Here is a 24,593-nt window from a genome sequence, read left to right on the forward strand (position 1 = left end):
TGTCAGGAGCTCCCAAACTCTGCCGACGTCAGTCTCCGCCTGATTCAGCAACCGTGAGTGATTTTCCCTTCAATCCTTTTTCTCTTCCCGGCTCCGCTCGCTCTCTGTCGGTAACGACAGTTCCGAAGCCACGCTTCGTGCACTGATCGTTACTAGAATAACTGCGTGTCTGCTCCAAACCCACCGCTAGCCTTCGCCGCGCTTGGGTCTAGCCAGCACGCCACACGGGCACGCCGAATTACTGTATGTAATCCGCCCGACCGTGACAAAGTCTGCCATTGTAGGAATTCATGGCACCGAGACAAAAACTTGGCGCACAGTATGGCGTCAAAATAGGTGCACATCTTTGACGCTGCGTTTTCTCTGTCTTCCTCGTCCACATGTAAATGCTACAAGTTTAAAGTAAAAGGAGTTTTCGAAAATATCCACCCTGGCAGGCGTCTTTAAAAATCTCAGTTTTCTTTGTTGATAGACTTTGTTCGCAGTGCAATTTATTTGTTGCCGGATTGTAAGATGAAAGTAGACACAATTTCGGGCTCCCACCTTTTTATCCGAAACTTTACATTAACAAGTTTGTTTATTTTTTTTTGCTGTTATTCAAATGCAACCGTGGAAATAACGAATAGGAAAAAAAAGTCATTCATTCTTACCTTATACTAATCGTGGTGCAAGCCAGTGCAGTGCATGAACTGATGCCTTCTCCGGTCAATTCCGCTGAGAGTAAATCTAATGTCCCGCTCTACTGTACAAGACAATGGTTACCTGGAGGGATGTACCAATGTGATAGGGGTGCTGCGGAATAGTCCAAGTGGTAGCAGCTTTAATTTCCCGCTCAACCATAAATTGATGGTTTTTCAACGTGATTGTTGTCACCTTGTCAACTATAAATAGATCAACAATCAACGATGACAGAACAACAATGAATCAATGTTATTTCAATGTCAGTGTCAGGTTTCATCAGTATTTCAATGTTGTTTCAACATTGGTTTTGTGTTGACATTTCAATCCTGACGATTCTGATGGTTCAGATGGAAAATCAACATCTGTTCAATGTCTCCTTGCTATCTGGGTCATGTTTTTATGATCTGCTTCATTTCATTGAACCTTTATTTCTAACCATGAAGTCCCTTTGAGGTTACAGCCTCCTGGTTAGGTTTAGGCTGTTATTGTGCTTCAGGCTGAAATATGAGGAGTAAGGAGTGGGGCTGGTTAGCCCTCATGACCCTCACCATAACACATATGTCACAGGACAGTGTTTACCACAGAAACTCCATGAAATGATCAATGAGAACCCGTCAGTGTGATGCTTCCAGTACAACAGCACCTCTGAGTGTGTGTGTTTGCCTCTCAGACTAACTCCACCCTGACATCAAGAAGATGGAGGAAAAGGATGGAGCAGGATCTGCAGCATCCAGCTGTGTGTCTGTGAGGAGTGACTGCTCCAAAGGAAGACCTCCAAACTTCAGTAATGAACCTGCAGCAACAATGTAAGAGAGCTGCTGACTCATTTATTCAGTGTAAATAATGATTTTTGATGCAATGGGAGAAGAAAAATGACAAAAACAGTTTAAAAAATAAGGATTAAAATATTAAAAACTATATTTTTGAGTTTCCTGATGTAGTACAAAAATATATGAACATAACTGTATATAGGACAGATATTTCACGGTTCTTTTAGGCAGCACCAAAAAACAAAAAGACTATTTTTAAGCTGTCTGAGGTAGTGAGTCAACATGTCACACTGGGTCAAAGGTCAGGGAGTAAAAGTGTGTTTTAAAGGAGGTTTAAAAGCAGCGAGTGAAGGAGCCTGTCCAGGTAAATCGTTCCATAACTGATCAAATTTAGTTGGTGGACCTCTGTGTGAAATCAAGCATCTGGTTCACAGAGAGGATAACCCTCACATGGGCTGTACAACATTATATAGGGAGACAAAAACAGAGATTATCGTAGCCATCGCTCTCTCGCATGGACGTGGCAGTCTTGATGTCTGCTGCGAATCCTCCCCGTACCTCCGTGACCTCGTCTGGTATCTGCTCCCTCCTCTGTAAGAGACAGTGAAGGAAAACACGTCTCTGCCTAGTCTTGAAAATCTAATCTTATCATCCATTGTTCTTCTAGGGCCTCTTCTTCTTGTGGCCTCAGCTAACTGCTAATATTTACATGGCTAACATTAACATGTGTGCCAGCCAGGTTAACATTTATGATGAACTATGATTAATTAACTGATGTTGAAACTGGAGCTTTACTGACCTCTGAAATTCCTCCTAAAGTGTTATTCAGTGTTGTGACAGTCAGCTGCTTCAGCTGCTGCTGGGATGGGCTGTGGCAAAGAGAACAGAGAAAATCCAAATCAGAGTTTTTCTCTGAATTAAAAGCAAGGAAACAACAATATATTCTACATGGTGAAACTGATGGTTTATGGTGTTTGGGTCTGTTTTTCTGTATTCATGCAGATAAAGTGTAAACTCAGATGAATTATACCATCAAATGTTAAAGGAAAATATCAGGATGAGTGTCTGTGAGCTGAGAAGGACGTGAAGCGAGCAGTTTATCCCAGAGCTGAAGCTGCTCTGTGTGCAGAGATGAGCTCAGATTCCTGCTGTGATTGATCAACAGTCACAGAAATGTAGACTTGTAGTTATTACTGCAGTATGGTCACAGCAGATACTGATAAACATGTATTATGAGGATGGATGATCAAGTTTCTCACTCTCTCCTTTAAATCTCAGTTTTTTCTTCTTCACAGTTTATCTGTTAATTTATTAATGAATAACACTGAAAGAGTTTCTGTTATATTTCCCCTTGAACATCACCTTATTAGGGCGGCATTAGGAAATAGCCCCCCTCCAAAGAATGTATAAATGAATGATGATAATAATAAAATGATTAAAATGCAGAGCTCAGAGTAGTAGAATGGTCAAACATGGATCCACGGGTGGTTCAACTGCATTTGGTGACAAATTCAAATTTTATTTGTGACACACACACACAACCATACACAGTTTGACATGGGGGTGAAATGCTTGTAGCTGTACAATGCCCGACCATTAAATGACAGAAAAAAGTTTTACAATATTTACAATTTACAGGTTACTACAAAATTTACAAATTAACGTAGAAATTTACAGTAAAGAATGTGCAAATAGCAGAAGAGATTATAAAGATTATAAACTATAGGAATTATAGGATTATAGGAAATGTGTGGTGGTGCGTGTGGTGATGTGATGTGTGTGAGAGTCCAGTCCTACACCTGGTTCAGGGCCCGAATAGCCTGTGGGAAGAAGCTCCTCCTCATTCTCTCTGTTTTGGCCTTAAGGGAGCGGAAGCGCTTCTCAGACCTCAACAGTGAGAAGAGTCCATTGTTGGGATGGGAGAGGTCCATCATAATCTTCCTAGCTTTGGACTTGCACCGCTTGGTGTAGATGGACAGCAGGTCAGGGAGCTCTGATTGAATGATGCATTCGGCTGAGCGCACCACTCTTTGCAGATCTCGTCTGTCCTGCTTGGTGCTGCCCAAACCAGGTGCAGATGTTTGCCGTCAGGACGCTCTCGATGGTGCAGGAGTAAAAGTTCTTGAGCACCTTCAGTGGCAGATGGAAGTCTCTAAGTCTTCTGAGGAAGAAGAGACGCTGACGGGCTTTCTTAACCAGGGTGTTGATGTGGCAGGACCATGACAGGTCCTGAGTGATGTGGACACCCAGGTATCGGAAACTGTCCACTCTCTCCACTGCCATACCACTGATGATGAGGGGTTTGTAATTCCTCGCCTGCTTTGTAGTGAAGTCCACGATCAGCTCCTTAGTCTTGCTGATGTTTAGGTTGATGTTTTTACCAGTGTGTGAATGTGTGTGTGAATGGGTGGATGACTGGATATGTAAAGCGCTTTGGGGTCCTTAGGGACTAGTAAAGCGCTATATAAATACAGGCCATTTACCATTTTTAGGAGGAGGTTATTCTCCTGGCACCAGGTCTCCAGGTTCCTAATCTCCTCCAGGTAAGCTGTCTCGATGTTGTCGGAGATCAGGCCCACAACAGCAGTGTCGTCAGCAAACTTGACAATGGAGGTGGTGTCTGGTGTGGCTACACAGTCATAAGTGTACAGTGAGTACAGCAGGGGGCTTAAAACACAGCCCTGAGGCACTCCAGTGCTGAGTGAGATGGAGGGGGAGACTTGTTTTCCCACCCTCACTGATTGGGGTCTGTCTGTGAGGAAGTTGAGGATCCACTGACACAGTGTTGAGCTGAGTCCTAGATGCGTCAACTTGGTGAAAAGCTTAGAGGGAATTATTGTGTTGAATGCTGAACTGTAGTCCACGAACAGCATCCTAACATAATTCCCTCTGCTAGTGTCCAGGTGACTCAGGGATGTGTGGAGCAGGTGAGATATGGCATCGTCTGGGGAACAATTAGTCCGGTAAGCAAACTGAAGTGAGTCGATGGTGCCAGGAAGTGAAGAAGTGATGTGATCTCTCATCAGTCTTTCAAAACACTTCATCACAATTAAAGTCAGTGCTACTGGACAGTAGTCATTGTGGCAAGCGGGCTGTTGTTTCTTTGGAACAGGAACAATAATGGACTGTTTGAAGCACGTGGGAACCACAGCTTGGGCCAGGGAGAGGTTGAAGATCTCCATGAACACCGGTGCTAGCTGGTCAACGCAGGGTCTCAGGACCCGGCCAGGGATTGCATATGGTCCTGCTGGCTTCCTGGTGTTCACCCTCCTGAAGGTGACGTGACTAAAGAAAATCTTTCAAAAAATCCCACCATCAACGGGATGTTGTCTCCTTTACTACGGTTACTTTACTTGGTCACCGTGTGAATTTCTTTGAAATGAACCAAATTCTTTTATTTGTTGGTTGTTGCATATTTAACCTCTACAGTCAGGAAAGGAGGAGATGAGGCCTCAACAATGTTGGGTTGTAGCTGTGGTTCAGGTTAGAGTGAGTGTCCATGGAATAAATGTAAGTCAGTGAACTGGAAACATGACTGTGTTCAAACTTTGTTTTCCTTTTTATAATGAGTCTAATCAAAGGTGGACAGAAGTATCTCCACTTTGACTTTTCTGTGTCACCATCAGAGCTTCTGCACAGTGTGGAGAAAGATCCAGAAGCAGAGCTGGACTGCAGACAGCCAGTCAGAGCAGCTGTGTACAAAGTAAGACTGAACATCTGTCTGCTGATGGACTCATTTCTGAAAACTGGACTTCTTGTGTTGTTCAGACATTGAAGAGTTTTCTTTCTCTTTAGTCTCATTGTTTTTCTTTCTTTCAGCAGATGTTGGTCTGCAGGAGGTTTTAGATGAACATAAGATCAGTCTGAGGAGGAGATGTGAACGTGTGACTGAAGGAAGTGATGAAACAGGAAGTAGAACCCTCCTCAACACCATCTACACTGAGCTCTACATCACAGAGGGACAGAGTGAAGAGGTTCATACCCAACATGAGGTGAGGCAGCTGGAGACAGCTTCCAAGATGGACGCCGTCCATGACGCTCCAATCAGGTGCCAGGACATCTTTAAAGCCTTACCTGACCAACAGAGACCCATCAGAGTGGTTCTGACCAACGGCGTGGCTGGTGTTGGAAAAACCTTCTCAGTGCAGAAGTTCACTCTGGACTGGGCAGAGGGCTTGGAGAACCAACATGTCAGTGTGGTGGTTCTGCTTTCATTCAGGGAGCTGAACCTGATCAGAGATGAGCAGTACGGTCTTCTGGAGCTGCTCCATGTTTTCCATCCAACATTACAGAAGGTCACAGCAGAGAAGCTGGCTGTCTCTCAGCTTTTGCTCATCTTTGACGGCCTGGATGAAAGCAGACTTTCATTGGATTTCACCAACAGGAAGCTGCTGTCTGATGTCACACAGAAGTCATCAGTCAGCCAGCTGCTGACAAACCTCATCCAGGGGAATCTGCTTCCCTCGGCTCTCGTCTGGATAACTTCCCGACCCGCAGCAGCCAATCAGATCCCTCCTACATGTGTTGACAGGCTAACAGAAGTACGAGGCTTCACTGACGCCCAGAAGGAGGAGTACTTCAGGAGGAGATTCAGTGATGAAGAGCTGTCCAGCAGAATCATCTCCCACATGAAGACATCCAGGAGCCTCCACATCATGTGTAGTATCCCAGTCTTCTGCTGGATCACTGCTACAGTTCTGGAGCACATGTTGACTACAGAGCAGAGAGGAGAGCTGCCCAAGACCCTGACTGACATGTACTCACACTTCCTGCTGGTTCAGACAAAGAGGAAGAAGAACAAGTACCATGAGGGACATGAGACGAGTCCACCGGAGCTGACGGAGGCTGACAGGGAAGTTCTTCTGAAGCTGGGGAGGCTGGCGTTTGAACATCTGGAGAAAGGAAACATCATGTTCTACCAAGAAGACCTGGAGCAGTGTGGTCTGGATGTGACAGAGGCCTCGGTGTACTCAGGAGTTTGTACAGAGATCTTCAAAAGAGAGTGTGTGATCTTCCAGAAACCAGTCTACTGCTTTGTTCATCTGAGCATTCAGGAGTTTCTGGCTGCAGTCTACATGTTCCACTGTCACACCAACAGGAAGACAGAGGTGCTGAAGATGTTTCTAAAACCAAAATCTTTAATCAAGATGATTTCCAGTGTTTTTGATAACAAAGATCTCCAATCACTTGATGTATTTCTGAGGAGAGCCATGGAGAAATCGCTCCAGAGTAAAAATGGCCACATGGACCTGTTTGTTCGCTTCCTTCATGGCCTCTGTCTGGAGTCCAACCAGAGACTCTTAGTAGGTCTGCTGGGTCAGACAGAGATCAGTCCAGGAACCATCCAGAGAGTCATCAACAACCTGAAGGAGATGAACAGTGATGAAATCTCTCCTGACAGAAGCATCAACATCTTCCACTGTCTGATGGAGATGAACGACCTCTCAGTACATCAGGAGATCCAAGAGTTCCTGAAGTCAGAGAACAGATCAGAGAAGGAACTCTCTGAGATCCAGTGCTCAGCTCTGGCCTTCATGCTGCAGATGTCAGAGGAGGTTCTGGATGAGTTGGACCTGCTGAAGTACAAAACATCATGGCAGGGACGACAGAGACTGATTCCAGCTGTGAGGAACTGCAGAAAGGCTCGGTGAGTCCAGATGTGATCATTAACACCATTCATCAGTGTAGGTTAGTAGTTTAATTTTGAAAATAAAATCAGATTGTAACCACAAAGTGTTTGTGTCCATACGCTGCAACCTTCCACACCATTCCTTTATTGTACAGACTCAGCAGCAGCTCCATGGATCCCAAATCCAAGAGTGGAGAACAGATTTGACGTGTGTCACATCCATGCAGTCACAGCTGTTTCCATCATGTGTCCACTGATATTAATCCTGTTCAATGACACGTTTCATATCAGTGAATATGTTCTTTAGGACGTCCACTGACATGTTTAAGTGTCCTGCTGGAAATCACTCAAATCATCCATGAAATCCATGAAAAATCCTTTTAGTGTTTCTAACTTCACCCTCTGTCCCCTCTCTCTCTCCATCCTCCTCACTGCTTCTTTCACTGATAATCACACAAACATCGTATTCAGCTACAAAATAACACAATAATATCATCTGATGATCATTATTATAAGAGCAGGATCCATATTTGATATCAGAGTAACACACTGCTTGGTTATGTGCAGTCATCATCAGTGACTGTGGGTCAAACAGAAGCTCTCTGATTGGTTGCTGACCTTGGTCACCTGTCCACTCTCACCTGTTTGTGTTTGCTCTCTCTTTGCTGTCTCCATCCTCTCTCTCCTTTCTCTCCCTCTCTGTCTTTGTACGTCACTCAGGTCCAATGGAAACAGTGACATTTACAAACCAATCAAAGACAAACTGATCCATGTCAGGTTATAACAATATTCAAAGTGAATACAGGCTGCTGCTGGACACAGACAGGTAACATCATTTTGACTTGCTGTCACCTGGATCTGGACTCATAAACACTGAAGCCCTGAACAGGAATACAAATCATTTTCTGCCAACTAGCGACACACCAGCAGATAATGGCTCAGAAAGCTCAAATGAGCCAATCATTTCTGTGTTTAGTTCCCCTGAAATCAGATCTGATATCAGCAGCTCTGAGTTCATTATTGTCCAGTGATGAGATTTCTGCTCCGTTTGGTAACAGTCAGCAGGTTTTTCCTGCGTGTGGACGTGAACAGTCGTACCTGACAGCAGGTAGCAAACAGAGATCATCTTTCCAGCTGGAACTCTTCACTGAGCTGAACTCATTCAAAATGTTCTGGAGTCAGATTCAAAACAGGAAACAGTCCAAATGTGTGTCTTCACTCTGACTCTGGCTCAGATCTCAGTGACAGACTGTGGACATTATGGAAGCCTAAATGTGACACCATCTTCCTCCTTCATCTGCAGATTAAAGCCAAACAAAGATTCTCATTAAAAGTCTGCAGGTCTGAGAGAGACTCAATCGTTGTGTCATGTCAAACACAGTAAGAGGAGCTGAAGCACAGATGTGAAGAGCAGATTCATCAGATTATGACCTCACTCTGTTGTGTCTTCATATACATTCAGTCTGTGTTTATAATGCAGATTTTCTGCTTTTATAATAACACATTTTATATTTTCTATCATCACAGACTGACTAAGTGTCGACTCTCAGAGTCTCACTGTGAAGTTGTGGCCTCAGCTCTGAAGTCCAACCCCTCCCATCTGACAGAGCTGGACATGAGTTGGAACAGGCTGCAGGATTCAGATGTGAAGCTTCTGTGTGCTGGACTGGAGAGTCCAAACTGTCGACTGGAGACTCTGAGGTGAGTTCACTGACGGCGGCTGTTGTTGTTTTTCTGTATTTCAGGTCTTTGATTGATGTTTGAAACTTTCTTTAGTTCCTAAATGTTCAGGATGTGTCTGAAGACAAAAGTGAAGAAGTTTGAGTGCTTTCAGAAATGTTGTCTTTCCAAACGACTGAACAACAGTTTTTCCTTTTGGCTCCAAACAGAAGTGACAGACTTGAGCAGGGTTCATTTAAAGGCTGACAGAAGTGGAGTGGTGACGGGAGATGTGTGACAGGACGGTGTTTCAGCCTGTAGAGTGTGTGAGGGATGTGAATGAGGATGATGATAGCAGATAAAAACAGGTTGCAGAGACTTTGAGCCATACAGGGCACACAGTGTGTGAACAGAACAGCTGAAATCATTATGGAGGCCTCACTGGAATATGGAAGCATTACAGTACAGCTTCAGTGAAGCATTAAAGTCTCTGATATGAGATGAGAAATGAAGCAGCCAGAGCTTTTTCATGAGTGGAAATCCACTGTGACTGTGAGCTGCTGCCACAGCCTCCAGATCAGCCAGCAGCTCATCCTGCTCAACATTTTCTCACCAACTTTAATGGAAGTGTGATGTTTTCAGCTGGAGTGATGGTCAGGGTGGCCTCCCTCTCCTCTTCTTCTCCTCTTCCTCTTTCATTTGTAAAGCCACTTCTGCTGCTTTCATTCATTTGGAATTCCTGTAGCTGAGTTTGGGAGAGACTAACAGCCTTGGCAGCAGAGGGGAGAAAGGCTGTAACACCACCACTTTACTCTGTTCTACCTGTCACATCATTTTATCAGGAAACAAATGTGCTCATGTTTTTACTATGTCTGTCTTGAAGATTTAAGAAGATCACATGGTGCTTTTTATTATTGTGTTGGTTTGTTTCCTGTCTCTTGGATGGAGCCCAGCTGTGCGTGACCCCTGGGCCTGTGGTCAGAGTGTGTGCTGGATAATCCGGCCCAGGATGAGGCCAAACTGGCATGGGATGAAATGTCTGTCACATAATTGAGCTTAGTGTAGTTTCATTTCTGCACAATTTAAAAACAACCAAAACTTTGTTCTGTCTTTTCTGTGTTATACTGTAGACTTTCTTTGATACTGTGTCCAAAAGGAGCAGCTTTTACTTTGAAGGGGAGGCGTCTCTGTTTCCTCTTCAGGTTGGATGATGGAAACAAATTTGTGTGTGATGTTCTTTTAGTGTTGCACTTTGTAGACGCTCCCTGAGCACTGGTCTCACAGCCAGCTGCACATAGAGACCAGTGTTGTTAGTCCAGGTCAGAAGATGACTTGTTGGAATGAAAATGAGCTTGTAGTTTGTCTGCTTTAATAATGTGACTGGAAAAACGTGTTGGACTTTAAATATGTCCATTTCTTTCACACCATCCATCCATCCATCCATCTTCATCTGCTTTATCCGAGGCCGGGTCGCGGGGGCAGCAGCCTAAGCAAAGAGGCCCAGACCTCCCTCTCCCCAGCCACATCCTCCAGCTTATCCTGGGGAACGCCAGGCCAGCCGAGAGATATAATCTCTCCAGCGTGTCCTGGGTCTGCCCCGGGGCCTTCTCCCGGTGGGACATGCCTGGAACACCTCACCCAGCAGGCGCCCAGGGGGCATCCTTGTCAGATGCCCGAACCACCTCAGCTGGCTCCTTTCGATGTGGAGCAGCAGCGGCTCTACTCTGAGCCCCTCCCGGATGGCCAAACTTCTCACCCTATCTCTAAGGGAGAGGCCAGCCACCCTTCGGAGGAAGCTCATTTCTGCCGCTTGTATCCGCGATCTCGTTCTTTCGGTCACTACCCACAGCTCGTGGCCATAGGTGAGGGTAGGGATGTAGATCGACCGGTAAATTGAGAGCTTCTCTTTTACACTCAGCTCCTTCTTCACCACGACGGAGCGTCTGCATTACTGCAGCTGCAGCCCCAATCCGTCTGTCGATCTCTGGCTCCCTTCTCCCATCACTTGCGAACAAGACCCCGAGATACTTGAACTCCTCCACTTGGGGCAGGAACTCATCCCCGACCTGGAGTGGGCACTCCACCCTTTTCTGGCTGAGAACCATGGGTTCAGATTTGGAGGTGCTGATCCTCATTCCCGCTGCTTCACACTCGGCTGCGAACCGTTCCAGTGCGAGCTGGAGGCCCTCACCCGATGAAGCCAACAGAACCACATCATCCGCAAAAATCAGATATGAGATTCTGAGGCCACTAAAGCGAAAGCCCTCCGCCACTTGGCTGTGCCTAGAAATCCTGTCCATAAAAATTATCAACAGAACCGGAGACAAAGGGCAGCCTTGGCGGAGCCCATCACCCACCGGGAACGAGTCCGACTTATTCCCGGCAATGCGAACCAAGCTCTTGCAACGGTTGTATAGGGATCGAATGGCCCGAAGCAATGGGCCAGACACCCCATACTCCCGCAGTACCTCCCACAGAACACCCCGAGGGACACGGTTGAATGCCTTCTCCAAGTCCACAAAACACATGTAGACTGGTTGGGCAAACTCCCATGCACCCTCAAGTATCGTCGAGAGGATAAAGAGCTGTTCCACTGTTCCGCGGCCAGGACGAAAGCCGCATTTTTCTTTCACACTTCACCTTTAAAAGTGAAGCCTTGTGGTTCCTGGAAGGAAAAACACAACTTTTTCAAGACTTTTTCCTGTTTTTATGATAAATGTACGACTTTAATGTGAAACATTCAGTTTTTTCTCTTGTTGTGTTTGTTTGAAGCTGCTTCCTGTTGGCTTCAGCTGTTTGGAGTTTCCATTTTCTAAACTTCTACATTCTGAACCTTCTTCAGCTCTGAACAGATGATGAAACACGGAATGATTTCAAGCTCACACTTTGTCTAATAAACTTACATCTTTCATTCTTTATACAGATTGAGGCGCTGTGGTTTGTCAGAGATCAGCTGTGATTATCTGGCAGCAGCGCTGAAGTCCAACCCCTTTCATCTGAGACAGCTGGACCTGAGTACTGACTACTGGTCTTCGACCAAGAACAACCTGCAGGATTCAGGAGTGAAGCATTTGTGTGGTTTCCTGGAGAGTCCAGGATGTGGACTTGAAACTCTGAGGTCAGTCAGCATGTTTTAGTTGTGCTGAGATGAATATGATGTGAAAGTTGTGCTGACACTAAACTGCAGACATCAGGCTGATATTATACTGATCCACACTGAGGATCTTCATGGTAAAGTCTGTTTTCTTCTTCTCTGGTTTAGTCCATTGACTGCAGCAGAACAATGTTCACATTTCAAACAGTGAGACTCAACGTATGGCCCGCGGCCCACACGCGGCCTGCCCACCTTTCCTGATTCAGAGAGAGGGGACCCTGATTAACTGTGTAGTGTTCTTCCTCACAGTTCTAAGTATCAGACACAACAATGAATAATCCACAGCTGACTGTCTTTAGCAGGTCAAAGGTCACAGCACACAGCAGACAGTGGGAAATATTATAATTCTGATCATTTATCAGCACATATCCATATGTATAAAAACAAAGCTGACACTGTGAGACTTGATCAGAGGTGTGATCATCACAGCAGAGGCCTTTGTGTCAAAGTCACTGAGGATCAAACAGAAACACATGAAGCAGATTTTCCTGTTCTGGATTTTTATAGCAGATAACCTTCAAAATATACTGCAGTCCATCAAAAACTGAAGCAAACCATGAATCAACATGTGAACATGACCTGATGCTGCTGAAGTGAAGCAAAGTTACAGAGGTTTGATTACAGACACAGCTGAGAGTTTGTAATCTGTCATCATTTTAAAAGGTTTAAATTTCTTCAGTATTGAACAGCAGAAATGAGGCTTTGTTTTCGGAGGCCGACAGCAGCGAACACAACAGCAGACTGGTGCGTAATAAGCAGTGAATAATGCAGAAAACAGATTTTTGAAGGTAAACTGTTCTTGAAGTACACTGAGAGAGAGAGAGCTGTGCAGGAAGTAAACGTCAAAGTCAGAGAGAATTCATGACGATGTTCATCAAACGTAAAGCGTAGTTTGGATCTTCTGTTGCTTGCTGCTGGTTCACTCAGTTTTGGTTGGAGACAGATGAAACCTGCAGCTTCAGGATCTGTGAGCTGTCCACTTTCAGCCCCGATGTCGTGTCCGTGTACGTGCCGTCGAGTGAATGATCCACGCTCTGTGTTTTCATCTTTGTGTGTTTAGCTGCTCTCATTTACAGTTTTTTCTGTTTTTGGTTGTTGTTGAAATACTTTTGGGAGCTTTAACCTGAGATTCTGGCAAAATACAGTTGTATTAAAAATCGCTTCAGGATTGAATGAATCAACATCGCTTTATTCAAATTAAAACCATTTAAATAGGAAAATCCATTTTTTTACATGCGCCTCTAATGCTGGGTAATGTCAGCTGGTCCATGTGCAGCTGGCTGTGAGGCTCAGGGAGCATCTACAAAGTGCAACACTGAAAGAACATCATCCATAAATACTGAGTAATAACTGGACTCTCATACAGCGAGACTCAAATGCCTTTAAACATCAACTTATCCTGCTGATCCAAGTCCAACACTGAGTTTGTAAAAACATGTTTGTCAATCATTTTGTTTGGTTTCTGAGGAAAATGATTCAATAACTTGCTGCTAATACACAACATTTCATCATATTTCCTCATGACCCTCTTTTGTCTGACCATTTGATCCCATTTGAATTTGCAATAAAGGATCCACAGAGTTTGGTGACAATAATGACAGTAGATGTTTGTGTGAAAGTGCTGGAAGCAAATTAGTGTGTGATGTTCTTTCAGTGTTGCACTTTGTAGACGCTCCCTGAGCACTGGTCTCACAGCCAGCTGCACATAGAGACCAGTGTTGTTAGTCCAGGTCAGAAGATGACTTGTTGGAATGAAAATGAGCTTGTAGTTTGTCTGCTTTAATAATGTGACTGGAAAAAGGTGTTGGACTTCAAATATGTCCATTTCTTTCACACTTCACCTTTAAAAGTGAAGCCTTGTGGTTCCTGGAAGGAAAAACACAACTTTTTCAAGTCTTTGTCCTGTTTTTATGATAAATGTACGACGTTAATGTGAAACATTCAGAGTTTTTTCTCTTGTTGTGTTTCCTGTTTGAAGCTGCTTCCTGTTGGCTTCAGCTGTTTGGAGTTTCCATTTTCTAAACTTCTACATTCTGAACCTTCTTCAGCTCTGAACAGATGATGAAACACTGAATGATTTCAAGCTCACACTTTGTCTAATAAACTTACATCTTTCATTCTTTATACAGATTGATGGACTGTGGTTTGTCAGAGATCAGCTGTGATTATCTGGCAGCAGCACTGAAGTCCAACCCCTCCCATCTGAGACAGCTGGACCTGAGTAACAACAAAAAGCTGCAGGATTCAGGAGTGAAGCATCTGTGTGGTTTCCTGGAAAGTCCAGGATGTGGACTTGAAACTCTGAGGTCAGTCAGCATGTTTTAGTTGTGCTGAGATAAATATAATGTGAAAGTTGTGCTGACACTAAACTGGTGACAATAATGACAGTAGATATTTGTGTGAAAGTGCTGGAAGCAAATTAGTGTGTGATGTTCTTTCAGTGTTGCACTTTGTAGACGCTCCCTGAGCACTGGTCTCACAGTCAGCTGCACATAGAGACAAGTGTTGTTAGTCCAGGTCAGAAGATGACTTTTTGGAATGAAAATAAGCTTGTAGTTTGTCTGCTTTAATAATGTGACTGGAAAAAGGTGTTGGACTTCAAATATCTCTATTTCTTTCCCAACAGAGGTCGATTATCTTTTTAATAATTTAACCTCCTCACTACGTACGACTCTGGATACTGTAGCTCCGGTGAAAACTAAGGTCTCTAATCAGAAGTACCTGACTCCGTGGTATAATTCTCAAACATGTAGCCTAAAGCAGATGACTCGTAATCTGCAGAGGAAATGGCGTGTCACAAATTTAGAGGATCATCGATTAGCCTGGAGAAATAGTTTGTTGCCTTATAAGAAAGCCCTCCGCAAAGCCAGAACATCTTACTATTCGTCACTGATTTAAGAAAATAAGAACAACCACAGGTTTCTCTTCAGCACTGTAGCCAGGCTGACAAACAGTCAGAGCTCTGTTGAGCCAACAATCCCTTTAACATTAACTAGTAATGACTTCATGAACTTCTTCACAATAAAATTCTTATCATTAAAAAAAACATGACCAATAATCATCCCACAGATGTAATATTATCTACAGCTACTCTTAGTACCATTGATTTTAAGTTAGACTCTTTTTCTCCAATTGATCTTTCTGAGTTAACTTCAATAATTACTTCCTCCAAACCATCAACGTGTCTTTTAGACCCCATTCCTACAAAACTGCTCAAAGAAGTCCTGCCATTAATTAATTCTTCGATCTTAAGTATGATCAACCTATCTCTAATAATCAGCTATGTACCACAGGCCTTCAAGCTGGCTGTAGTTAAACCTTTACTCAAAAAGCATCTCTAGACCCAGCAGTCTTAGCTAATTACAGTCCAATCTCCAACCTTCCTTTCATATCAAAAATCCTTGAAAGAGTAGTTGTCAAACAGCTAACAGATCATCTACAGAGGAATGGTTAATTTGAAGAGTTTCAGTCAGGTTTCAGAGCTCATCACAGCACAGAAACAGCTTTAGTGAAGGTTACAAATGATCTTCTTATGGCCTCTGACAGTGGACTCATCTCTGTGCTTGTCCTGCTAGATCTTAGTGCAGCGTTCGATACTGTTGACCATAATATCCTATTAGAGCGATTAGAACATGCTGTAGGTATTACGGGTACTGCACTGCAGTGGTTTGTATCATATCTATCTAATAGACTCCAATTCGTGCATATAAATGAAGAGTCCTCTTCACACACTGAGGTTAATTATGGAGTTCCACAGGGTTCAGTGCTGGGACCAATTCTGTTTACACTATACATGCTTGCCCTAGGCAGTATCATTAGAAGACATAGCATAAATTTTCACTGCTATGCAAATGACTTCCAGCTCTATCTGTCCATGAAGCCAGATAACACACACCAATTAGTTAAACTGCAGGAATGTCTTAAAGACATAAAGACCTGGATGGCCGCTAACTTTCTGCTTCTTAATTCAGATCAAACTGAGGTTATTGTACTCAGCCCTGAAAATCTTAGAAATATGGTATCTAACCAGATTGTTGCTCTGGATGGCATTACCTTGGCCTCCAGTAATACTCTGAGGAACCTTGGAGTCATTTTTGACCAGGACACGTCCTTCAACCACATATTAAACAAATATGTAAGACTGCTTTCTTCCATTTGCGCAACATCTCTAAAGTTAGAAATATCCTGTCTCAGAGTGACGCTGAAAAGCTAGTTCATGCATTTATTACTTCCAGGCTGGACTACTGTAATTCATTATTATCAGGAAGTCCTAAAAACTCCCTGAAAAGCCTTCAGCTAATCCAAATTGCTGCAGCAAGTGTCCTGACAGGGACTAGAAAGAGAGCAGATTTCTCCTGTATTGGCTTCCCTTCATTGGCTTCCTGTTAAATCCAGAATTGAATTCAAAATCCTACTCCTCACATACAAGGTCTTAAATAATCAGGCCCCATCTTATCTTAATGACCTTGTAGTAACATATCACCCTATTAGAGCACTTCGCTCTTGCTCTGCAGGCCTACTTGTTATTCCTAGAGTATTTAAAAGTAGAATGGGAGGGAGAGCCTTCAGTTTTCAGGCCCCTCTTCTGTGTAACCAGCTTCTAGTTTGGATTCAGGAGACAGACACTATCTCTACTTTCAAGATCAGGCTTCAAACTTTCCTTTTTGCTAAAACATATAGTTAGGGCTGGACCAGGTGACCCTGAATCCTCCCTTAGTTATGCTGCAATAGACGTAGGCTGCCGGGGATTCCCAAGATGCATTGAGTTTTTCCTGTCCAGTCACCTTTCTCAATCAGTATGTGTTAACAGACCTCTCTGCATTGAATCATACCTGTTATTAATCTCTGTCTCTCTTCCACAGCATGTCTTTCATCCTTTTTTCCTTCTCTCACCCCAACCAATCACAGCAGATGGCCCCATCCCTCCCTGAGCCTGGTTCTGCTGGAGGTTTCTTCCTGTTAAAAGGGAGTTTTTCCTTCCCACTGTCGCCAAAGTGCTTGCTCATAGGGGGTCATATGATTGTTGGGTTTTTCTCTGTCTCTATGAAGCGCCTTGAGGTGACTTTTGTTGTGATTTGGTGCAATATAAATAAAATTGAATTGAACTGACTTGAATTCTTTCACACTTCAACTTTAAAAGTGAAGCTTTGTGGTTCCTGGAAGGAAAAACACGACCTTTTCAAGTCTTTGTCCTGTTTTTATGATAAATGTACGACTTTAATGTGAAACATTCAGAGTTTTTTCTCTTGTTGTGTTTGTTTGAAGCTGCTTCCTGTTGGCTTCAGCTGTTTGGAGTTTCCATTTTCTAAACTTCTACATTCTGAACCTTCTTCAGCTCTGAACAGATGATGAAACACGGAATGATTTCAAGCTCACACTTTGTCTAATAAACTTACATCTTTCATTCTTTATACAGATTGAGGTGCTGTGGTTTGTCAGAGATCAGCTGTGATTATCTGGCAGCAGCACTGAAGTCCAACCCCTCCCATCTGAGAAAGATGGACCTGAGTGACAAAGACCTGCAGGATTCAGGAGTGAAGCATTTGTGTGGTTTCCTGGAGAGTCCAGGATGTGGACTTGAAACTCTGAGGTCAGTCAGCATGTTTTAGTTGTGCTGAGATGAATATGATGTGAAAGTTGTGCTGACACTAAACTGCAGACATCAGGCTGATATTATACTGATCCACACTGAGGATCTTCATGGTAAAGTCTGTTTTCTTCTTCTCTGGTTTAGTCCATTGACCGCAGCAGAACAATGTTCACATTTGAAACCTTCAAAGAAGAACAAAAATCCTCCACTGGATAATTCACTGTGAAACTCTCAAACTCTTCATTCCACCTTAAAGTCTGTCTGACACTGAAATCCAAAGAAAAATGTCCGTTTGCTTTACAGACAGCAGTCCAACACAAACATACACACATCATCCAAAACACAGCCCAACATCCAAATCTCCTCCACTGCCAGCATGAATGATGGGAAAGAGAAGGAGGAACACTCTGACATTCAGGGTTAGAATGAGTTTCATGAAGCAGACTGTGAAGATCAAAGCTGCATTAGAAAGCTTACATGAATGAATGAGTGGACAGAAGTGGACAGAGATCATCTGAAGCACTTCAAAGGCTTTAAATCAGCACATTTCTCTTTATTCTTTATCAACTCTGTTAGTTTCTCTCAGTTTTCTGTGGAATGAAGCTAACAGCAGGCTAATAAGATGCTGACCAATAGGTTTCTATTAAAGGTTGTAATTTGTATATGAAAAAGTGCTTTGGCTCAGCAGGGATCAGCTTACAGGTAGAATACAGCTGCTGGATGGGATTAGCATGTCATAGCTATCTACCAAACTGCTAACTGGGGGATTTCAGGCCATCTATGGATCATTTTTGCTAACTGTTTATTCAGCTTAGGCTCACAGGGCTGCAGCCTGTGCCCTAGCTGTCATAGGGAAGAGGCGTGGTCCACCTGCACAGGTGAGCAGTCCATCACAGGGCCAACAGAGAGAGACAGAGAAGCACTCTCTCACATCCACACCTACAGCCAATTTAGAAGCACCAATGAACCTAAGCAGCATTTCATTGGACTGTGGGAGAACATCCAACCTCCACAAAAAGGCCAACAAGCTTCAACCTACAACCTTCTTGCTTTAAGGCACTAGTGCTAACCACTTTTCCCCATTTCAGCCCAAATCCTGCATCTTCCTGTTTCTGACTCCAGGCCAGCTCCACTAACACTTTCTCATCAGACACTGCCACCTAGTGGAGGAAGTCTTAGTTCCATTTGAAGCTTCAGATGACAGTTAGTTCCTTTACAGAGAGGTGGAAGTGGTGGGGCCACAGCACCATCATCACTGAGTGCCATAGGACACTTAACCTTTGTTTCCATATGCTGGGAACTTCCTGTTGTTCCAAGGAGGACTGGAAAATGTGTGAAAATCTCCCAGTCAGTTCCTCACAGCACACTTCAATCATTTCCCTCCCACAGCATCAGTGTTTCATCTTGTTCTCTCTATAAACTTCACAAGATGCTCAGTTGAACTTTCCCTCCTCCGAGGTAAACTTTTATTAAACTCTTAATAAACTGTCATGGGTCTCCGCTTCTCACCTTCCGGTGTTACACTCTCAAGACTCCGGGTGGAACACACAGGTAAATGCAATTCCCATTGCTACATCCCTTTTCTTTTACAAAGACAATGAACTATTCATAAGTTGAGAACTCAATTTGCAACTGGAACAAAACTTAGACATTTCTTTGTTAGACACAATTTTCTTCAAAAATAAAAATTCTTTCTTCCACTTACTTTTTTAGCTTTCTTTCTATTTTCCTTTAGTATTACTTTTATTTATTTTTTCCGTTTTGTTTCTCATTTCCTTATTTTTTTTTCTCTTTTTTTTTTTCTTCTTCCAAACAAGTAAACAGATCACAAAGCCATAACTCAAAATATTATCACAGATGTTTTGCTCTGTTCTCTAACCAGTAAACAAATCACAACATACACTCAACAAAAATATAAATGCAACACCTTTGTTACTGCTCCCATTCCCCATGGGATGGACATAGAGACCTAAAATTCATTCCAGATACACAATATAACCATCCCTCCCAAACAGTGGTCACAAATCAGTCCAAATGTGTGGTAGTGGGCACATCTGCTATGTTGAGATAATCCATCCCACCTCACAGGTGTGCCACATCAGGATGCTGATCTGACATCATGAGTAGTGCACAGGTGTACCTCAGACTGCCCACAACAAAAGGCCACCCTGGAATGTGCAGTTTTGTCTCACAGCAAAATGCCACAGATGCCACAAGCAATGAGGGAGCGTGCAATTGGCATGCTGACAGCAGGAATGTCAACCAGATCTGTCGCCCGTGCATTGAATGTTCATTTCTCAACCATAAGCCGTCTCCACAGGCGTTTCAGAGAATATGGCAGCACATCCAACCGGCCTCACAACTGCAGACCTCGTGTAACCACACCAGCCCAGGACCTCCACATCCAGCAGGTTCACCTCCAAGATCGTCTGAGACCAGCCACCCAGACAGCTGCTGGAACAATTGGTTTGCACAACCAAACAATGTTACTCTTGCCTCCGCTCCGATCAGCGTTCCACAGAGCTCCCTGCCCCGTTCCCCGATCAGATAGTAAAACAGCTTCACTCTCGCCTTTTCCTCAGCATCCGGCAGAGCTAGTTCCGTGTAGAGTGTAAACTCTTCTTTCCATGTTTTCCATGCTTTAGACAGGTTCACTGAATCCATACTCCACTGTGCGGGTGGCTTCAATCCATCCATCGTAGATGCCGCTGCGCTCTTCTCGTCAGCGTCTCACCTGCTGTCCTGAGCCGTTAGCACCTCCGAGGCTAACTAGCCTAGCTGGACGCGTCGATACCGTCCGCTCAATCTGTTGTGGATCACTCTAGAGCCCGCTGCAACCATGTTTCATCTTGTTCTCTCTATAAACTTCACAAGATGCTCAGTTAAACTTTCCCTCCTCCGAGGTAAACTTTTATTAAACTCTTAATAAACTGTCATGAGTCTCCGCTTCTCACCTTCCGGTGTTACACTCTCAAGACTCCGGGTGGAACACACAGGTAAATGCAATTCCCATTGCTACAATCAGGACCAGGGCTTTTTCTCTCTTTGGTCCCACTAAGAGATTTCCACACAAACACCTCATCAGTGGGACTCTCAGAGCTACCAGCCCTTTGCTACTATCACAAAGCTCTTCATTGAAATCAATGATATCAAAGCTGGAATCAAATGAGTCCAAGTCTTCTGCTGATTCAGCATCACATTCATCTTTGCTCCTTGTTCTGCATCCCCACCATGGACTTCATTCCTTTCCAAGCCAGCCTTGAGTGTCCTTTATTCAGCTCATCCTCTGCTTTACTTTTACACCTGATTTTAGCTGCTTTATCTCTCTTTCAACAAGTTTCTGTGTCTCAATCTTTTTCTTCTCTCCCTCATAACAAGACAACTTCTTCTGCCTGAGAACATGTTGGAGTGATTTACTAATCCAGGGCTGCTTATTGGGGAAAATACTTCCTGTTTCCAAAGTAATCCCCATTTTTCCCAGAAAGAAATGTAAGTAGAAATCGATGATCTCAGTGAGAACATGAGCCTTTAAAAAGTCCCAGTGGGTGCAGTCAAAGCAGTCCCTCAGTCCCAGTATAGAGTCTTTGGTCCAGACTGGAACAACTGTGTGCCCAGTTTGAGCTCTCTTCAGTCCTGTGACCTGACAGACCCAGAGGGGCCATCACATCACATTTAGAAGCTCCCCTAATGGAGCCACAACACATGTCCAATACTTAGTCTGTCTTGTTGGACCAACTGGAAAAAATGATTCAAGGACTTAGTCACAGAACAGAGATTCAAATCTCCAAAATCCAACTGGCTGCATCAGGACATATAGTCTGAAACTCTGCACAGTTTCCTGTTTGAAGCTGCTTCCTGTTGGCTTCAGCTGTTTGGAGTTTCCATTTTCTAAACTTCTACATTCTGAACCTCCTTCAGCTCTGAACAGATGATGAAACACTGAATGATTTCAAGCTCACACTTTGTCTAATAAACTTACATCTTTCATTCTTTATACAGATTGATGAGCTGTGGTTTGTCAGAGATCAGCTGTGATTATCTGGCAGCAGCACTGAAGTCCAACCCCTCCCATCTGAGACAGCTGGACCTGTCGGGAAACAACCTGAAGGATCCAGATGTGAAGCAGCTGTCTGATCTTCAGCAGAGTCCAGACTACAGACTGGAGACTCTGAGGTCAGTAGAGTGATGGAGTGAGTGGGTGGTGCTGTCAGCAGTATTGTACTAAACACAGTCAGTATGAAACAAAGATCCAGTGTTCCCTGTAAAGCTGCAGCTTCTCAGTGAAGCTGTGAGAGGAGAATGGTGACAGGCTTCAGGATTGGACACAAACACTTCCTGTTTCTGACCTTTATGGTCACCATAGTAACAGCTGACACGCTCTGATCAAACGCTGTCAACAGCCAATCAGCTCTCTGAACAAAGCAGCACGCAGACCAATGACTGCATTCATTTCCAAGTTTAAAGCAGTGAAGAACACAGTCTGTAGGTGAGGAAGAATTTAGTGAGAGCAGATGTTTGGATGGAATTCCTCCAGTTAACAGCTGGAACCGTCCATCTGGATTGTTGGGCTTGTTGTTGGGGTTCCTACAGAGCTCAGAGTGGACACACCAAGGTTCTTCTAATGAATGAAAGTCCAAACTCAAACTAGGAGGGAAAAACATTTTCATCAACTTCAATAAAAATCCAAAGATTAGAAAAAGTGAAGCAACAATGAGTCCTAGTACAGTCCCAGCACTGAAGTCCCTGCTGCTCTTTATACTGGATGTTCTGCATCACTGACTGACAGCTGATGAAGAGTCTCTGGAAACACTCGTTTATCTCCTCTGCTCTTCCTTCTTCTCTCTGCAGGTGGAGGTGGTGATGGTAAACAGGACGGTGTGTGTGCTGAGAGAGGAGGAGCTGTGTCCTGATGATCCAGAGAGGTTGAAGCAGCAGCAGCTTGTGTGTAGAGACTAGAGATGGCACGATACCACTTTTTTATGTCCGATACCGATACCGATATCATAAATTTGGATATCTGCCGATACCGATATGAATCCGATATAGTGTTTTTTAATCAACAAAACTGTTTTTTAAAATATCTTGCTGCATTTTGCAAGTCTGCAAGTTCATACTCAAGTTTAAAACAACAACTACACTAAAGCTATTCTGTTATACCTGTATACAAAAAAAATATTTCATAGTTCAGCAGTACTGATCAATCTAATAAACTTAGACCTACACCATCCTCCCTATTCTGGTATTTTAAAGAGTACTTAGCGTAAATATTAAGCAACCTAACTAATAGGGTTCCAACTCCCAGCAACAACAAAAATAAATAAATAAAAAATAGGGAACCACCCCTCACGCTCCACCTCATGATGCTTAATCGACGTAATCAACCTTAATTTGATGCAGTGTGAAAAAAAAATGCACAGAAATCAATTATTTTTCAAGAAATATTAAATAGATTCAACATCTTTCTTCAACAAAATTGCAGACTGCACAGATGGTACCTTCCCAAAGTAAAAAGTACTATAGCTTACTAGGGTATATATATTAGACTTAATAGTCACTATATACAGTAATTGACTTCTATTCATTTTACATCAAATTAAAACTTTGGGTGTCAGATAATTATTTATTAAAAGCTCGACATTTTAAATGAGAATAAGAAAGAAAAGTATGTCTTTGTGCCCCCTTTTCCCAGTTAATGCCCTATCGGCCCCCCTGGCTAAACTTTGCTAGATCCGCCCCTGCACAGTTACCAGCCGTCAGCTACGTAGAAAAAGATCCTGGAGTAGAAAGTAATATTAAATAAATTGTAACAACAGCTTATCAAGCTTAAACGTGCTGCTGTTGTTCAGCCGCTGGTTTCCTCTTTCTGGTGCAAAGTGGACCAAAAACAAACAAGAGAGACAGACTCGCGACAGAAAAGCCGATCAGCTGATCATTTAAGCAGTTTCACGATTGAAGTAGCAGCCGGAGAGCGAGAGGCAGTCGCTCGTTAAGCTTAACGTGGGAATGCTTTACAAACATTCAGAGATGGACTTACACACGTGCTTTACTTCTCTCGGGGATAACTTTGTCGGAGATGAAATGCCAGGTTGCTAGCGAAGCTCCAAATGCTATCCAGACCACCGACAGGTCCCGCATGCCACAGCCGCTCTATCACGTGACACATACTGCTCCGACTGCTAACGTTCTGAGGTGAGTTACGGCGTGTTGCAAGTTTTGTGAGGTGCTTTCGTGATATTTAATGGATCGGATTACATTTTTTATTTTTCTCCGATATCCGATCCAGTAATTTAGGTCAGTATCGGACCGATACCGATAGGTAATATCGGATCGGTCCATCTCTAGTAGAGACGCTCTGACTGGGCCATGTTACTGGGAGGTGGAGAGGAGAGCTTCATCCAGCAGTGACTGACAGAGGAATGAGAAGAAGTGCAGATGACTGTCAGTGCTGCAGAGTGAACTGCTCTGAGAACAGCTCCACTGTCAGACACAATGTAGAGTCCAGCATCATCCCTGTGTGTCCCTCTGGATCTGACAGAGGATCATCAGTGTATCTGGACTGCTCTGCTGCTGCTCTGTCCTTCTACAGTCTCTGCACAGTCTCTGTCTGACTCTGGCTTCAGACCCTCCTGGATCAAACTCACCTGGAAAGACTTTCAAACATCACTCAATAGATTTGAATACAGAATATATTTGATATATACTGTAGATGTACTGTAGAGTTGCAGTTTGTCACTTGTAAATACAGTCTGTGAGCAGCTGTGAGCTGAAAGATCTTTCTAGAAACACGAAATGTTTTCACTCTTCTGTTGCTTTTTCATATATTTCCACAACATTAATATTGATCCCACCTGTCTCACCTGTTTCATGCTTTTATACATAATAACAGGACACGTGTGATCTGAGTGCTGCTGTGGTTGCTGTGCTGCACGTCTTCATTTAGATAACAGAGAGATCTAGTGGTTCAGAGGGAGAACTGCAGGAGGTGGAGCTGTGTTTTAGCATGGAAAACTTTTTATCTTTAAGGCGCAGATACAAATATGACAAGTATCAGTGTGAGATACAAAAGGTCACATCAGTCAGCAGAGGGAACAGTGATCACACAGCAATGTA

The 24,593-nt window shown here is 43.6% G+C and overlaps 3 protein-coding genes across 3 annotated transcripts in view; 2 read left to right on the top strand and 1 right to left on the bottom strand.

Moving 5' to 3' along the window:
• The window catches only part of LOC146581182 (protein NLRC3-like), a 40,162-nt gene extending 31,377 nt beyond the window's left edge, over nt 1-8,785 (top strand). The window contains exons 2-5 of the mRNA XM_085267589.1: nt 1,352-1,487; nt 5,078-5,154; nt 5,271-7,098; nt 8,608-8,785. Coding sequence (XP_085123715.1) covers nt 1,378-1,487; nt 5,078-5,154; nt 5,271-7,098; nt 8,608-8,785 — 2,193 coding nt within the window. The 5' untranslated portion in view covers nt 1,352-1,377. The remainder of the gene's footprint in view (nt 1-1,351; nt 1,488-5,077; nt 5,155-5,270; nt 7,099-8,607) is intronic.
• Nucleotides 1-22,440, top strand: part of LOC146581184 (ribonuclease inhibitor-like) — a 39,159-nt gene extending 16,719 nt beyond the window's left edge. Inside the window, exons 4-5 of the mRNA XM_085250867.1 lie at nt 21,483-21,656; nt 22,332-22,440. Of these exons, the coding sequence (XP_085106993.1) occupies nt 21,483-21,656; nt 22,332-22,344 (187 nt within the window). The 3' untranslated portion in view covers nt 22,345-22,440. The remainder of the gene's footprint in view (nt 1-21,482; nt 21,657-22,331) is intronic.
• LOC146581175 (protein NLRC3-like) overlaps nt 1-24,593 on the bottom strand; it is a 442,961-nt gene that overhangs the window by 207,413 nt on the left and 210,955 nt on the right. The gene's annotated exons all lie outside the window — the stretch shown is intronic.

Source organism: Mchenga conophoros, linkage group LG3, assembly GCF_057382185.1.
Source record: "Mchenga conophoros isolate Kocher_MC1m ecotype Shallow Benthic linkage group LG3, M_conophoros_male_GT1.1, whole genome shotgun sequence".
NCBI classification, from domain to species: Eukaryota; Metazoa; Chordata; class Actinopteri; order Cichliformes; family Cichlidae; genus Mchenga; species Mchenga conophoros.